General features: G+C 39.0%; 1 protein-coding gene across 1 annotated transcript in view; it reads right to left on the bottom strand.

Moving 5' to 3' along the window:
- The window catches only part of LOC103696855 (ABC transporter G family member 28), a 29,155-nt gene that overhangs the window by 2,097 nt on the left and 8,287 nt on the right, over positions 1 to 18,771 (bottom strand). The window contains exons 8-13 of the mRNA XM_039123624.3: positions 16,366 to 17,222; positions 9,203 to 9,499; positions 7,627 to 8,109; positions 7,331 to 7,479; positions 6,261 to 6,550; positions 6,043 to 6,167 (exon numbers count right to left, since the gene is read on the bottom strand). Of these exons, the coding sequence (XP_038979552.3) occupies positions 6,043 to 6,167; positions 6,261 to 6,550; positions 7,331 to 7,479; positions 7,627 to 8,109; positions 9,203 to 9,499; positions 16,366 to 17,222 (2,201 nt within the window). The remainder of the gene's footprint in view (positions 1 to 6,042; positions 6,168 to 6,260; positions 6,551 to 7,330; positions 7,480 to 7,626; positions 8,110 to 9,202; positions 9,500 to 16,365; positions 17,223 to 18,771) is intronic.

Here is an 18,771-nt window from a genome sequence, read left to right as displayed (position 1 = left end):
ACATCCTCAACCAACTAGAGACTATGTATCTCTTTCCATCATCAAAATCTTAATACCTGATGCTGTTCTTACAACAGCTATTGCTGAAGAAAAAAAGTTTTTGGAGTTTACCAAGCAAGGCGATATCAGACTGCACTATTATGATTCTACTTAGAGCACACACCTCTCCATCTAGTAAATTTGTTTTACAGTGACATTATGCAGCTTTGTTGCATTTTTTTTTTTTTATTTGACATTGACTTAGCCATAATTTAAATAGACTGAAAAAGTCAAAAGACAGAAGCTGAGAATGTTGAGGTAGTTTAGGAGAAAATTAGAAACAAAAGCAACAGAGGTTTAGGAGATGCGTCCATAGACAGTCAAGTGATGGAGAACAGAATGAAATGGTATGGTGATGAAGAACAGTGAAATAAATTTTTAGTTTATGCTAACCTAATGAATCTGTCTCTGGATAAGCTCTATATTTGATGGATAACAAAAAGAGATACCTAGAAGATATGGTTTGCTTGCGGCAGAATACTAGAGCCTTTGGGTTTCTAGACAATCACATGGCTTGGTTGTACAAAATTCCAACCTCTCTAATATGGATTGCCCGCATTTCCTGCTTAGCAGTTGCTTTTCTCTGGGTACTTTACTGCTTAACTATGGGAAACTCCTAAAATTTGATATTTGTACACCTCAAATCGCATGGAACTTTATAAAAGTTTGAAGCCATCCCAAGCTTATGAACAGCTATTTCTTTGCGCTGGCAGCACAAATGGCACATTTACACATCATATTGATGTCTCTTAGATTCCCAACTGGATAAATTTGATAGAAGATAAGGGGATATGCTTAATCTATGTTGTAGGAGAATAGTCCCTTTGTGTGGGTGTGGCTGTCTGGGAAGAAACCAGAGGAGGCTTATGTAGGGATGGCCATGCTCTCTCTCTCTCTCTCTCTCTCTCTCTCTCTCTCTCTCTCTCTCTTTCTCCCTCTCTCTCTCTGGTTGTCCATGTGGCAGAAAGTAAAGAGGGAAAACTGAAACGAATTGGCTATAGCCAGTCTCCCATAATGCCTCAAACCTCAGGCTAAAAGAAAGCCAAATTAGAAGGACAATTGATAGAGGTGGGGCACACATTTTAAATTTCCCTTCTTCCTTTGGTTAAAAACTAACAGGTGAATGAAAGTGTTAAAATGAATCGTATGGTATAGTATGTTCGAATTTATAGAACCTGACCAGACCCGATTTCAAATACAGACAGACTTTTTTTTGCAGGCACAAATTTTGGATAAATAGATTTTGTCCAGAACCAGTTTTTTCCCAGTCAGTTCAAATCGCTCGGATGACTCAGATAACAAATTGCCTTCCATGAGGTTTAAGATACTTGACATATATGCCAAGTCCAAAGACATCACAAATGTTCAACATGGCCAATCATGTAAAGCCCGATACCGTGATACTTTAATAATATATTCCTACCAATCTTTTTATGTTTTGTATATTACGTGTAAGTGTGTAACTATAACTAAAAACCTAAATCTCACTCTTTGTGTTCATCTTTGCAAATCCTTCAAAATTAAACCTTGAAGGACAACATGCTCTTTAACAACAACTTTGTTTGAAACCCTTCATGGCAACACTCATCCACACTATGTTAGGCTTCCCTCCTACTTACTAGACCATTTGGTAGTTGCTAAAAACTCAGATGTTGCCTCTTCATACTTTTGTTGCTCATCCATGATGTCTCAGTTCTTCATTCAATCCTTTCTTCGTGTAAGTCCAAGACTCCATTCCTTGTTTCTGATTATGTGTATACAAACACATGCATGAGTACTTAAATGTATATGTGCATGTTTATCTTCATATTTTTATAAATTTGTATTTGACATTTTCCATGGACCATCAGAAAAAGTTGGTCTCGGTAGTACTTTGTATCAGCATAAACATTTGATATATAATAATAACATAGTGCATAGTGCCTACCGAGTGCATAGTACCTCCTTAAAAGATTCAAGTGCATGGTGTCCTAAAGGTTTGCCATACCAGTATCGGATCCCGTACCGGACCCCATACCGGTGCCGCACTAGCATATAGGCCTACCGACTGTCAGTACGGTATAGTACGTGGTACGCCAGGCGTACCAACACTAGCATACCGATATAGGTACCCACTGAGACTGGTACGGTATGCCCAATACCGACCGGTACAGCATACCATGGATTAGAAGGTCAAGATTAAACCCTTACAAGGAAATTATATAGATAAATGAAGCGAAGGAGTCGGGGTGGCAATTTCTAACCCAGACCCACCAACTTACCCAAATAAACAGCTCTTGATGGAGTTTCTTATAATGAGGTCAGATTTGTGTCAACCTCAAATAGCATAGTTATAAAGGGGACAGGTTCAGATTTGGCTCCTAAAGCTGACAGGCATTACCCATGATCCATCTCTAGGCTCCTAGGATAGTGTTAAACTGTTAATAGTATGGCGGGCCATAGGCTAGATAAGCCCAGTTCCAATGACCGGAAAGACCTTATAGTTAGTGATAAAAGAAGAAAAGTATGCACTGTAGAAAAAAGTGGAGCTGACAATGTTTCAGCGTTCCAGGATTTATCACAGTTTCTTCTCCACTTTAATTTGTTCTCCTTCTGTATCTCTCAATTTATTTTGATATCCAACGAAAGATACTGGCCCTATTCCATTTAGATTTTTTCGGGTATATAACTGACAAGTAAAGCTTTAATTGGGCAGGTGATTCAGGTATGGGCCTATATAAAATAGATGGGTTTATTATGGATTTATTCTTTTCTACCTCACTATAAAAGGATCGAATATGTGATGTAGGACAGTCTATGTAAGCAGGCATTATTAAGATTTAGGATAGGACTTAAAGTAAGGTTGCCGGGATTCAAAGTTTACTTGGTGGACTAACATCTGAAGAGAAAATAGACAAATCAAAACCAGATGTAGAAAAATAGAGAAATATGAAAGCACAACAAAGAAAGTTAAAAAAGTAAATGAAAGAGGAAAGGTATTATATGACTCACTCGGGGATCCAAGAATCACACATAGGGTTCAAACTTCAAAGGTTTGACATCTCTATTGTGGAATCACACCACAAAAGGAAAAGAACATAGAAATCATATATTTAATTAATCAACCATCTAAATGAACTATATAAAACCCAGAGACCCTATTTATAACAAAAAGAAACCTTAACAAGTTTTCTTCTAAACCCAAAACAAGTTACTGCTCGGAGTTACTGTAGTATGAATCATGGTATGCTGAACCGGCCTATACCGGCTAGTTCAGCACGTACCGGACCGGTCCGGTTCCTGACCAGTACAGTACCATGGTGGAAAACGGGGCGAAACGGAGCAGTATGGAGGGCATATTGGTGCACCGGTACAAGCCCAGTACGCGTTTGCTGCGTGCGCTGGGCAGCGTGCCCCCACACGCCCGTACTGGGTAGCACGTGCGGCACGCAGTACTATGCAAACCGGTTCGGCACCGGTACGAACCGGTCCAAACCGGTCTGGTAGGCCACCGTACGCCTACCGGTACCAGTTCGGCAGACCATGATATGAATAATATATTGAAATGACAGTATGAGGATAGAGCTTAGGCTCATCAAGCTATTAAATAAAACTCAAAATAATCAGAAATAACATAAAAACAATGAAATGGTCATGGAATGCCGTACCGGCCCGTACCGGCCCGGTTCTAGACCGGTACCGGAACGGCAAAAAAACCGGTATTTTCCGGTTTTTTATCCGAACCGGCCGGTACCGGCCTCGTACGATTTTTTTTTTTTAGAACCACAGCGCCGCACGCTGTGGTTTTTGAAACCACCGCGTACCGTACCGGTACCGGCTGGTACCGTACCAGTCCGGCCGGCCACCAGTACGCCGATCGGTACCGGTACGGCGGACCTTGGAAATGGTAATTAAACTTAAATCTTAGACAATTGCTTAATCTCATAGCCAAGGTCCGCAATCTCATTACTGGGTACCATACTCGTGCGTTACTAGTTCGATCGGTATAGGTCGGTTCGACACTGTACGCACCCCATACCTTTCCTCGCTGTCCAGTTTTCTGAGCTCATTGTTGCCGTCTCCGTAGGCGCCATGTGAGGTGCAGTTCCCAATAGAGTTGCAGATTCTTTCCATTGTTTCTGGCGCGGCGTAGGCATGATCAATCTATTCCTATTCTTCCAGTTCTTTGGCTATATCTTCTGTCACTCCGGCTGCAGCTTCTACCTCTAATTTAGTTTATTTTAAATAATAATATTCTTCTTAATTTAATCAACTGCATATTCTAATTCAAAAATGGGGATAACGCTTTGCCTATTTGACCTCGTGGAATCGCCTTTTTCTTAAGAGATAAGGGCTTTTCCGGATAAACCAATGAAATGAGGTCTCTACACCTGTGACCGGCTACTATATCAAAACTGCCATCCGTAACTACGTGACCATCAAGCTATGCCCACAGAGCCCTGGAAAGTTCATCTTGCTTGGAAACAACCATTAAACTATTTTTCTTAATTTTTATTATAGTACGCTTTGATATGGGTCGGTATAACTCGGTACAAGTCAGTACACCCTTCGGTACATCTCAGTATGCCTCGATACACCTCGATGCGAGGCCTATATTGGCCCGAATATGAGTTTCGTATCACTTCCGACCCAGTACAGTATGGTACACCCGTGACTGAGCAATTCATGGCAGCGTGGTAGTCCACGCTCACAACCTTCTTATGCATAACGAATGGTCTTTGATTTGCATTATTCATACTCCCAAATTTGACCCAACCTCACCCTGACTATTGCCATCTCTAGCAAGAGCAAAGTCTAGAGGAAGCTTGGAGGGCTTTTCCTTGGTCGCATGAGTTCAAAGTTCAAACTGCACCAAACAATAAGGTAGGCTTCCTACTATTGGACTTTTCATGTCTTGGCAAGACCTCCTTGCCTAGAGTTGCTCTTTCAATGAACTTGAAAAACATATCAATGGGTTAAGAGTCACAAAAGTTGATTTTTGTTCCTTGATCCACAAAGCCAGCCCCATGAGGCTGGTTGGTGGGGGGGGGGGGGATCAAACTAAGGAGTTATGCAGCAAGAGCTCACGAGATTGTAGCTTATAGGTAAAAGACCTCCAAACACTTGATTATCTGCATTGAACATCTTGAGCAATGATGTCTATTCTCATTTTTGAAGGATTATCATTAATTTTGGGTCCATACTTAATAGTACTTGAGACTAAATAGTATTGATAACATTCTAGCTAATAGAAAAACATATGTGCATACACATGCACATGCACCTACAGACACATGCGCACAAATACATTTGAGAGTAGTTGGCATCAACTGTTCCATGCAAAATTAACGATAATCCTTTTTAAAGGAAAATCCACACAAATGCGACATCTAAATGCCCAGTTACCAAAAATCATTTGTTTTGGACTAGTTTACCTATGCATGGAATGGGCACAGAATGGATGGCAGTAATAAAGAGTCAGATTAAATATACAATAAGAGTCGATCTTGACATAGTCATCTTAAAACATTTAGAAACCAAAATTTTAACCAATTTGGAAGCTTTAAAATTATGAATTAAATAAAAGCGAGGGATCATACCATCAGAGCTATATATGCTCAATGCATAGGTAAGAGATAGTGTGGATTTTCATTCTAGAGGGGTTATTATTGATTTTGCATGGGAAGCATTCTGGCAAATATTCTTAAATGCGTTACATACATATATGTATATAAATACCTATGCTATTTAACATGCAATTATGTTTTCTTCATCAGGCTACATGAAATCTAAAATCGGTTGAGCAGGTGCATCATTTCTCCATATGTCTATGTCCGTGGAACCAAAAATTTTCCTTTTTTCCCCCTCAAAGAATGATATGCATAGGTTCATGTCTGCACAATCTACAGTTACTATGTATATATGAAAACAAGGAAAAACTAATTGATGTGCTTCATCACAACTAAACAAATCTGGTACTATGAGCATATCACTAGCATAAAGGAAAATATAGTCAATATAAACCTTTCTGCATTTGCAATTTCGAATGCTTCCAGTGCCCACTTTGGATAGCATAAGTCAGCTAGGATCTTTGAACTTTTCTGCCGAGTTGCTATCAAAGTCAAAACAACAGGAAGTAGAGCAGACCACTGCAACATCAATGTTACCTTGGAGTTAAGAGATAATGAAAAGAGAAAAGATATAGTAGAAAAAAAGAGTTTCAGGTAACTTCTTGGACACACCAGTTGGGCTGAACCTGGTTGGAAGCAGATGGCAAAAATATAACCAATGCCAGTTACACAGTACACAAGTGCAACCAAAATTGTATAGTTATCTGCAATGGATGACCTTGGATTGCTGACGAAATAGAACATTGAAAGATAAGTTATAGGCTTGATGGCTGTATTGAAATGGTCAATTGTATCTTTTGAGAGAAAATAAGCTAGTGAACTCATGCCCGATGCTCTTTCTCTCCAATATTGCAACTTCTCAAGTGAAAATGACCTTAGAGCTCCAATCTTGCATAGGAGAGCTGCAACAGAGTGCATCAACCAACCAATCAAAATTTTGGAGTAGAAAGATTTTGCAGAACTCTATCTTTGCTAATGTGACCTCTCAAGAGAGGTATTTAGATGCTTCCAATGACCATTATATTTTACATCCCAAGGACATAATCTTAAAGTGCTAAAAGCGGACCTGATCTAAATACTTTCAACCAGCAATCAGTTTAATATCTCATTCATGGGAGATGAAAAAAGAAATGTTATAATGGCAGACAAAGTAAAATAGAGCTAAATGCATTGACAATTACTTGTTGAAAACAACTAGATCCTAGCAAATTGTTTTTAACATTTCTTTCGAAGTTACAATGAAACTCCAAAACGTTTCAGTTTCACCCAGAGCCATTTCCAAACGATGGTTAGCGTCAGAGTTTTAGCCAAATCTTTATGTGGCCAAATTTATTGCACATATAAGCCATGTATGCCCTTTTTATGTCATTTCTTCCAATCTGCGAAGCATTTTCTCCAGATCAAACTTAGATTTTATGGGTTTTAAGATTTGTGGGTCTATAGATTTGTGGCATGAATCATGAAGCCCTCAATTTTTAGTTAGTTTGGCATTTTAACTAGGAATATGTTTGTGAACAACCAAGCAAAATGGCATTACATTATGATATTATCTTGTCATGATATTATAAGCATAGCGAGGTAATCCTGCCATTCCAGAGAAAGGTCTAAATAATTATTTGGTGTTTGTAGTTCTTATTAAAAATCATATTATAAGAATAGTAGTAAATGCATCTCCAACTTACAAACAGAAATCACGGTGTACGTGTAACCTTGCACCCCAAATGTTTCATCTCCCCCTTTAGCAAGCATTCCTAAGCAGACTCCAGCAAGACCCAGGATCAGAAAATCAACTACTTGTATTCTAGCTTCACGTAAACGTTGCTTCATGACTCTGCAAGTGAAGAAGACATCCTTCTTAGATAGACCAAACAATGTCCAAGATTCCATGACAATGACAAAAAGCTCTTCAACATTTTTAGTATGCACATCGTATTTGTAAAATATAAAGAATAATAACAATTTCAACTAAAGAAACTACCTTCCCAAGTAGTACTTGTACTGCACCAAAATACCAGGAGTCCTTCTGTTAGATAAATCTGTTAATTTTGAGAAGTTGTTTGCCATATGATATTGCTTTAGGGTTAGGGAAGCATTGGCATTTCTGCCTGCCTCACCAACAACAGATTGCCCGTCAGATCCATCCCTAGAAGAGTTTGTTCTGCCACCTCTTGCTGATGTATCAACTCCATCAAGATTATGTTGCATATCTGGGGGTATGTCGTACCTATTATGCAACATCCATCTGAGGGGCAGCTCTTTACAAGTAACAGCAATACTTGTGCCTGGCTTTGTAATGCCTTCTAAAATATCAATGTAGTAGTCTGGAGGATTCACTCTCTCAGGAACATTGAACCCTAGGTTTGCAAAGTATTCTTCGACTTTCTCCACTGCTCCATGATACACAGTTAGACCTCCTTTTGCCAACAGTATCAAATCGTCGAACATCTTGAACAAAGTATAGCTAAAGCAGAAAATTCATTACAATTAACGAAAGAATGTTGACTTATTCCAGCAAATATAGAGGAATGGCATGAAAAGTTATATGAACTACAAAATTTATATCCATTTCATCACATCAACTAGTTTTTTCCATATTAAAACAGACAAACACAAAAACCAAAATCTCAAACAATTTGATTATAGTTATCCTGACATGCAAGCAGCCTCCATTCTCTTGCTTCACAAGGTAAACCACCCAACCAGACTGTTGTGATCCACACTAGACCAATGATTGCTGAATCGAGCCGAACCGGCCGGTTCCGCCCGAACCGAGCCAATCCGGTCTCCGACCGAGTTGGTTCTTTAATGGAAAACAGTTCTGGCCCCTAGGGCGGGTCGGTTCTTTAATGGAAAACGGTTCCGGCCCCTAGGCCGGGTCGGTTCTTTAATGGAAAACGGTTCCGACCCCTAGGCCGGGTCGGTTCTTTAATGGAAAATGGTTCCAGCCCCTAGGCCGGGTTGGTTCTTTAATAAAAAACGGTTCTGCCCCCTTAGGGGCCGGTACCTGATTGGATGTGGCCGGAACCGACCGGAACCAGACAGAACAAAGGTTCCGTTCGGTTCGAACTAGTACGGATCTCGGTACCGGTTCGACGAACCTTGAACTAGACAAGCCACATGTCATATAACTAATTATAGATCTTTTATTTCATAGATCTCATATCACCTTTCAGTTCATTACTTGAGTTACTGTCTTCCCTCAGAATTCATTATGTACTTTAAAGTGACCAGAACGTATGAATGACAATTTTTTCCTTCAAACAAAGATGATGAGAGTATTGAATAGAAGGTCAACTGGCTTACAGCTTCAAGTGTTCAGAAGGAAACAAACGAAACAAATGATAAACATTAAAACCTCACTGTAAGCTAGTCGAGCAAATGGTATAGTTCTTTTCCATATCAATATTTTATTAGCATATTGTACATTTTGGTGATACAAATACAGTTCAAGCTTTATTCAGGACATATAAAAGCAACTATGGAAAGGAAAAAAATGAGAGAGATCTATGGGAGAACATAATTTAGAATTCACATTCTCATGAATTTGGAACAACCTAGGTTGGTGAACCACCATGCAGATGTTTACCCCTTCAAGTGCCTCACGACGAAGAGCTCTCAAAAGCAGCTGAGATGAGGAACTGTCCAAACCAGATGTAGGTTCATCTAGTATCAACAAAGATGGTTCAATAACCATTTCTAGCCCAATATTTACTCGTTTCCTCTGTCCACCAGAAATTCCACGCTTCTCTACCGTCCCAACCAAGGAATCCCGCACTGCTTGCAGCCCTAAGTAATCGATAACTCTTTCCACAACTAGAACCTTATCCGCTTTTGGCATGTCAGCAGAAAGCCTACATCACAAGGATAAAAAGGTAGTAACCTTTTCTAACTCTAATAGATTAAAAAAAATAGAATGCAATTAGAGGATGAGTGTGATATTCTAAATCAGCAGACAATCAATTTGCAAAACGACAGACATTTAAGCTATGAATAGAAGTATAGAACAATATCTCACAGAATGATTGGCATTTAAGCTGTGGGTGGTTTATAAGGATACATGAAACAAATGAAAAATCTTGAATAGCATGAATGGCACTAAAAACACAAAAATGGATCTACGTACTAAGTCCAGTGCATATAACTGAAAAGCTCTAAAGACAGCTTCCACACCGATGTCGGTTGCAGGAGTAGAAAGTTTAAGTGCCATTGCCAATTGCACATGTGCTACCATGTTGAAATAAAAAACAAAAACTTAGTACCCTTTTATTTATGAATATCTTAAATAATAACTAACTGGTGTCATTCTAACCCTTCTAGATGCCCATACTGGCCTAGCATTGTATATGTCAGCTGGCACAGAGTGGCATAGGCCGGTGTTTGAAACCTTCATTTAGGTTAAGTAGACAGTCATTTGTACCAAACATCAATCCTGAGTTCTTTATGGCAAGGAAAGTGAACTACAGGTAATTGGCTTGGAAATAGAAAATAATAGTTGAAAGAATTCTCAATGTTATTAAATGTTTAGTAAGTAAATTATGGAGTTGTCAGTGTACATCAGATGCATTCAACAAAAGCACCTAGCCAAGTCAAAGATAGTCTACAAGTACATCATTAGCATATCTGCATGGAAAATAGCATGAACTGCAAGTCTGCGAGCAGCACATGTTTTTAGTCAAGCTGATGAGCCTTTTAATAGTTCAGAAACAATTGACAGATCATATAAAGTTTATAACTAAATTAGGAATATGGTATAAAAGGGTCTTTAAGAAAACAATAATACTTGAAAGAAATAAAAGCTGGGATATGGCCAACATGGTAATACTTGAAGATTTATAACCAAACTAATTGTCGAAAGATATAAGATATATACTAAATCCCTTTTTCTTTTTTAGGAAACATTATATAAAAAATGACACGATTCAAAGTAGTAAGAGTGTATGCAACTTATTAAACAGCAAGAAGTTTTCTTATTATATTGAGTTTGTTCTTCCTTGTGGAATAACTAAAAGATTGAAAAAACTACTGAATCATACTTCATCATTGAAATCTAGAAATATCCCTAGCTGGTCCTAGAGTGACTAAAGATATTAAGTAAAAACGAGCCAATATCTATCTACACGAGGACGAAAGGACAGCTAAGGTTGCTACCTTACCCAGTGGAGTCCACAATCTAGATGTGATAAAAACCCAGCAAAGGTTGATACTCCGGAGAGGAAGTCCACATTGGAAATATCATTGACGAAGAGAGAAACTTAATTGCAACGCTGAACCAATAAAAAATTACTACAAACATTACACTTCAAGCAACTTTGGAACATTATGGAATAGAGGAGGGTTCTGGTCAGACTACAACTTGCATAAGCTTGGCTGCACAAAAAGCCTGAAAATGTTCTACAAGATCAAGTCCGAGCCCTGTACAAGGCTGAAACAGGCCAGAGTCCGCCGTACCGGTACCGGTCGGCGTACCGGTGGCCGGCCGGACCGGTACGGTACCGGTCCGGTCCGGTACGTACCGGCCGGTACCGGTACGGTACACGGTGGTTTCAAAAACCACAGCGCGCGGCGCTGTGGTTCTTAAAAAAAAAATCGTACCGGTGCGAACCGGCCGGTTCGCACCGGTACGGGCCCGTACCGGCCGGTTCGGATAAAAAACGGAAAATACCGATTTTTTTGCCGTTCCGGTACCGGTCTAGGACCGGACCGGTATGCACCGGCCGGTAGGGGCCGGTACGGCATTCCATGGGCCAGACAGATAGCAACTTAGTATCAGACAACACATCGGAGTGTCCTTCTAGGAACTAAATTACGTGGGATGGAGATGGCAAGGGTGGGATTCTGATTAAAGAGGCTAATAATGTGGGTGATGTTATTCGGGGTGATCAACCAGATCTTTGTTGTTGAGAGGACAAGCACAATCCTTCAATATTCTCTGCTTTCCCACAACTTCAATTAGTTTGGCAACTTCCTAGAGGTTGAGAACGCCTAGGAGAGGCCCCTATCCTCTAACAAGGGTTGAATTTCCTTGGGCAGATGGAATGATCTTATGCTCACAATCAGATCTCTAGAGGCCATTACCCACCAACATTAAATGGTGGTCTAACATCTCCAAACCGTTGCCCACCAACATCATATAGTGGTTGGATCTAATAATGCTGAAGTGGAAAAAAGTGGAGTGGATAAAGGATTCAGACTTCAATAACGGGGTACGAGACAATGAAAAGAGTTGCAGTTATAAATATATATTTTGATATGATATCGGCCAAGATCCACAATCTCGGTAATAGATACCATATCGATACATTACTAGTTTGGTACAGTATGGTCGTTATGGTAGAATACACACCCCGTACCAAGATAGCTCCTGGCTCCTTTTTATAATCTATTGTATAGTACACACCCTGTACCAAGATAGCTCTCGGAACCTACATGTCCTTATAATCTTGGCATTACACTCAAGCTGCACCCCTAAAATCGATGCATTGCAACTATTTATAAAAACAAAATAGTTAAAAAAGAAACCTCAAATTATACAATAGCCTCTTATATCCCACACTTTTTTCCTTATCCAATTATTCCTACCTTATAAAAGGAAAAATATAAAGAAAAAGGAAAACCACATAAACCAAGATACTATCTCTCTCTCTCTCTAATTCTGGTAGTAACATTCCAATTTTCAAAGTCCTAAGATACCCTTCTACCGTCATTCCTCCTTTTCACCATTCTCATCCATACCCATTGCTCAATGTTAATTGTTGCGATGTTGGAGGTAACACTATTGAGATCACTTTGAAAGGTTCAAAAGTTTAAAGATAAGTAGCTATTCTAGATCTCATCATTTAAGCCTCTTTATTGTTAATCATCGCAATGACATAATGATATATAACAAATTTGAGCTATTGGAACTTGAGAAATTCACACAACATGCCCTTTTTAGTTTATTGACTCATAAAGTTTGTAAAGTATTAGTAAATACCAACATCAGCGGAACCATCCCGAATCACTCAGTTTAGGATGCACCAAATCACATTGGTAGCGGACTAGGATGGTTCCGGCCTCCCGATAGAGAAACCAGCGGAAGGGAAGAGGAAGAAAGAGAGAGAGTGAGGGAGGGAGAAAGAGTGGCCGACAGCAACCAAAACAAGGCGAGGGAGGGGGAGAAAGGGCTTTCAAAGCCATTTCTCCTCCATGCGTCAAAACAGGGGAGAGGCGAGAGGGCTTCAAAAGCCCTCTCTCCCCATCCCTCGAACCTATTCCAACCACCACCCTCTCCCTCCCTCTCTCTCTCTCTTTTGAAGCCCTCTTTCCCCCTCCATCCCTCTTATTCCAACCGCCACCCTCTCCCTCTCTCTCTTTTCCTCTCCTTCTCCCTCTCCCCCTCCCTTCCGGTTTTGCCTGTCAGTTCATGCCAGAACGGCATAGCACAGGGGCATACTGTACCATCTCGCTAGCCAACTGACCTAGATGCTGGTTCCACTACTACCTTCCTTGGTAAATACTCAATATGACTTTTTCCTCCAAAACACATGGATATATGATATGTATTCATAAGTCTAGCAAATGTTTTTCAACATAATATAGTTACCTAATTTATTTTATAATTTTTAATTTGTGTCATTAACATCTGTTCTAATTATGGTATATGTACTTGGAAGTTAACTACCCAAATTCAATAGTAGCACTTCTTATTTACCTTATACTAAAATTTACAACATGATCATGGACATAGTTTTTTCTCAATTAGAACTTTAGGTTTTACTAAATGTATTTGTGACCCACCAAAGGGAAAAAAAATTGGCCCTACACCAAAACATGATAATACATGCATTACCTAATGTGGCAGCTTATTTAACAAAGAAAGACCCAATATATAGTTCTAAAATTTTCCTCATAAGTTAATTCTACTCTTCCTGTTTAGGACAACTAAGTAACTCAAGGTAAGCCTATTAAGAGTAGTAAAGCTTGATTTTCCTACCTTGATTTTCCATGAAGGACATAGCATATCAATGTTGTATGACTAGTTAACCCACATTGGTTGCACAAATTCATAGCTTCTACTATAGCATCTCCTTATTCATGTCCTCCACTATGGGCATCTCTTCCTCCTTGTACACAAAGACCATGATCTCTATCATTTTTCAAAGGCAAGGTAAGAAGGGCAGATTTTGATCAAATATGTGCAGATGGGATGGGTTGGGCTGAAGGAATTAAAAGGTGGAATCCAATCCTCAATAAAAACTTCTCCAAGCAAATGTTGATAATTTGAGTCTAACCCAGCAAAAGTTTTACCACTTGAAACTCTTGTTGTCAATTTTGTTCTCGACAAGGTCTTTATGAGAGGTCAACACACATTCAACTTCTTAAACATATATCTTTTGGTAAATGTAACATTCTTCATGTTTTTGGAACCTTATCTTACCTTAAAAGATTCATTTACTTACACAACCTCCTGAGCAGAGTGCCTATCATATAAAGCCTCCCATGTCTCCTCAACAAGGTTAAAAAGACAAGTTACCGTTGCACATGAATGAGTCCATACTATTGTGAGCTAGTTCATTAATTCTTCCTAAGCGATACTGTGGTAGTATGCCACCACCAGGATTTGAACCTTGGAACTCCCCCAAAAGGAATTCCTAAGGATAGGGGTCGCAATTTACTCCACCCCTCATGTACTCGAACCGCAACAGAATCACGGCAGGTGTGGGTAATGCTAAAGCCCGACTCGAACTCGACTCGATAATATATAACTTTTCACAAATCCCCTTTCTAAGGCAAAAAATTGATTTGTATGCAAAAAAAAAAAAAAAATTTGTAGCTTTACCTGACCCAATCCATCCAACCCGCCCTATCTAGCTTTACCTACCCCACCCTACCCCATCTGACTCTACCCACTCCGAAGCAAATAGGAGGTGGGGACGACTAATGACCTACCCGATCCGTTGCCATCCCTACCTAAGAAGAGAGGTGCCAACTAGCTGAACTAATAGTTGCTGGTTCAATTTCTAAAGTTATTTCATCAATTAAATTTCTCCCAATCCAACAACAACAAATTCTACTAGTAATGCAAACAAGGACCCATTATCAAATAATGTAACTTCCTTTTAGCATGTATTTTTCTCGGTAATAAAAATTTTCTCTATTTGATTGGGCCAAGGTCCAATGAGATAAAACCAATGATTGCCATCTCATCCTGAATTGCCTTGTTCGGATGTGCAACTCGTACCCGGTTAGAACCGAGACGAGATAGTTTTGGCTTGGTACAGGCCCCAAACAAACCTGAACTGACCGATGGCAGTCCGTAGCAATCCGAATTGAGCGGTTCCGTTCCATACTGAGGTCATATTGTACCGTACCGCCCAGTTTCAAGCGGTCTATGATAAAAAGTGAGTATAAGAGGTCAAGATCTATCTCGGCATGGGGTGCATAACATTCCAAAGGGATCATACTATATCGAACTAGCAATGTGCTCGTACAGTACCCGATACTAAGATGACAAACCTTGGTGACAGAAGCCCGTCCAACAATAAGAAATCTTGATGCACTTATCTTAGATGCAAATATAGAAATTAAGATATTTTATTTTATTTAAAAATGAGAAAATTTTATTTTTTATTTGGATTCTAGAATATTATTTAGATTTAGAATTTATTTTTATGCAGACTCTTATTAGGGTTTCGAGTTGTCTAAATAAACCCATTCCTGTGTTAATGATAACACAATTTACATTATTGAGATTATAGAATATTGAGATATCCTCCTTTCTCTCTCCCTTGGCTTTCCTCTCTCCTCTTCTTCTTCTTCTCCTCTCTCTCTCTCTCTCTCTCTCTCTCTTCTGTCCTGCGTCGCTTGGCTAAAACACGTTACTTGCCATGGAGATTATTCTACTCCATGACTTCCATTTGTGAATTCTGGAAAGGATAGATTGCTAGCCTCAAAATAGAGCAGCAGGAAATCTGGGATTTCTTATCAAGAAAATGGTATGCATTTTTCTTTTTTTTCTCTAGTATCTAGCACGGTCGATCTCAAAAGTGATAAAAGAATCTGATAGATAAACACATCAAATCTGGTAGCAGATCTGTTGCTATGTGTTTCTTCCATGCACAATCAGCAATAAGTTATGACCACATGATTACAAAAGGACAGATGTCTTGATAAACTTCAGATCTCTTAAAATTAAATATGCATCATGCATGTATAGTCAAACAGATTCCAGGAAGACAAACACAAGTCCTGAAGTTGAGGGCAAGCTGCCAAAACAATTCTAGATAACAGAAACTTGAACACAAGAACATGAAAGTGATGAAACCAAGGCAGACTATGTTTCTAGAGAAACAATGTTTTGATCTGGAAGTAAAAAAGAGGGGGAAAAAATGAAAGATTATAGGAGCAAGATAATTGTGCGAAATCCATCAGTTATGCAAACTTTAATGTCTAGGACAAAGTCTGCCCACCAATCCTGATAGGCTAATACAATGTCTAAAAAGTCTCAAAGGCCACAATACTAATCCAGATCTAATCCTAAATATAACCTTGATAAAAAATGAATAATAAAGTAAATTTCATAGAGCAAGCATCGAATGAATGAACGAGGAGGTAAAATAAAGGTTACTAATATCAAATTTCCAAATATTTAAATACTGTCATAGATATTCAGTCACGAAGGTAATGCTTTGACATAAAACATTAATATATGCAGTGTATGTATTGAGAAAATTCTTACCTGCACCTTGCACTGAACCAAAGATTCTCCTCCACTGTCAAGTTTCCATGGACAACATCATCTTGTGGTACGAAACCGATGATTTTCTTATATGCATGAATAGGTTCAACCTTTCCATTTATAAGAACTAAACCAGTTATCTCACATCCAGTTGTCCTTCCAGTCATAGCATTAAGAAAGGTGGTTTTTCCTGCACCTGAAGGGCCCATGACCGCAGTTACACGGCCAGGCATAAGTTTTCCTGTCACACACCTCAGAAGTTGTTTTCCCTTCAAAGATAGAGTTACGTCTCTGAAAGCAACCTCAATCATAGGCTTGGTTCTGATTTCATTGGCAGCAACCATAGAAACTACTCCTGAAAAGGTCAGGTTCAGTTGTTGTTGCGCAGCTTTTTCTTTTTCAATTTGACCGTATGCATACTTAAAGATTTGGGTACGAGTCTGCTTTTCTTCACCTCTAGGCATATTTTTCTTAAAGTTTTTATCTTCCATTTCAAGACTGAATCCTTCACTATCAGAGTACTCTTCAAGTGAATGCATCATTTTAGTAACATTATCTGGTTCACTGTTCTTTGATGTGGATGCTGCTGGTGATTGCTGAGATCGACTAAGAAACTTTAGCTCCTCTTGCCGTTCAACAGACCTTTTGCGAGAGAACGTATGAGATAATTGATTCTGAAGCCGAGCTGTATGTGTCTTTGCAATTTCTTTTGCCTTTTTCCACCTTTCACGAGCCTGTACAGTTTTTCTAGCCATCATTGCAGCAGCTTCCCTAGATTTGGCTTGTTTCCTTTTGTGGATGGTGATAATTTGGCCAGAGAAATTGTATATTATCAATAATAACAAACTCAGTGCAACCTACAGTAACAGAAACAGAAGGCAAACATCTTATGCTCAAGATTAAGATAGGATAGACTAACATAAATATCTTCCTAGGACCATTGCTCCATAGCTTAGGAAGTTGCAGTAATATCAAAAGTACATTGGCAAGTGGCTTATGACAATGTTTTTATTTTTTAACACCTATGTATAGCATTGCTATAGACACTAGGAAATTGATAGTGACTATTATGTTTGTAGAAAAATCATAAATATTATATTAAAGGTGCCTATTCTTCCATAGGTAACAACAGCACATTTTATAATTTTCAAAGATGGGAATTCTCTGTGTAACAACTGCTGATGATGGTTGAAAAGGGGCACAAGACGAAGGCAGGTTCTGCAAAAGTTTAGCACAAATTTGGGCCTCAAAAAATATGTTTTGTGATTGTCTGAGGCTTAAAATTTTTTCCCTGAGTACAGATGCCATTTCGTCTGTCAAACTTAGCTTTCTGTTCTTGTTTAAAATCTTTCATACTAAACAGAAACTTCAGAGAATTATTCTTCAGTGTTACAATGTAAAATCACATAACCAATGAGCTAGCCTGAGCTATCCTTCCACGTGCTAAGCCCAGACCCTCTCTGGAACAAAATTTTCATGGGTAAGAGTTCAGCACCAAGTTGTATAGAGTTAAGGTCAGGATTGTGTGTGTGAATACACCACATACACATGCTTTTATGCATGTATTTGTATATGTATTTGTGCATTTGTATAATAATTAGCTCATATACCAGCAGCACTGTAATCATAAAAGTGGAATACCTAAGTTACATTATAGAGTCTGTCTAATGTTTAACATTTTTTTATGAAAAGAAGCATTATCAACAAAAAAATTGAATTTGTCTACATAGTTTTATTTCACAAATAAGATAATTCGTGATTTGGAACAAAATAGATATTGTTTAACAATCCACAATTGGATTTATGATGCTACATTGGTACCGAGACCACTTTGGTATTGGGTTCATGGCACCCACGTTTTGAGCTCCTGCCCTTCTTCCTCTCTTCTCCCTTGTTATGATGTGTCTTGTATTTAGGTGATATACTGGCACAGGGCCTCTCCTTGGGCCTTTGGCTGAAGAAAAAGGCCTAACCTCAAATTTCGAGTCCTCAAAAACATCCCTAATCCTAAAGTATGATACGAAGGAACCCTAAAATGCCTCTAAACAAACATAGGACACAGCAATAAAGAGGAAAAAATGGCATGCCAGTGAATTACCAAGATACCAGGCCACACCAAGTGTCGGTACAGTGGACATCACCCATTCCAGTCAATGTCTTGGTTCATAATAGCCAATACAGGGTGGACCCATTTTTTCAGGTACTGAGGTCCCTGACAATTGGAACAGCTAGGACGAACCAGGACTTGTACCAAAAATTTTACTTTTACTGGGTCTTCTCATTCTCTATGTATACATACATGCACAATACATGCATGTATGTGTGCACGTAGGTATGTACATATGTATATTTCAAGCTTTTCCACATATTTTCTCCATGGTCCCCTGTATCATTCAGTATGTACAT

The sequence above is a fragment of the Phoenix dactylifera genome, chromosome 3, assembly GCF_051530095.1.
Source record: "Phoenix dactylifera cultivar Ajwa chromosome 3, Ajwa_hap1_PhDact_Kaust_v1.1, whole genome shotgun sequence".
Taxonomy (NCBI): Eukaryota; Viridiplantae; Streptophyta; class Magnoliopsida; order Arecales; family Arecaceae; genus Phoenix; species Phoenix dactylifera.
This window is presented reverse-complemented; position numbering and strand designations above follow the sequence as displayed.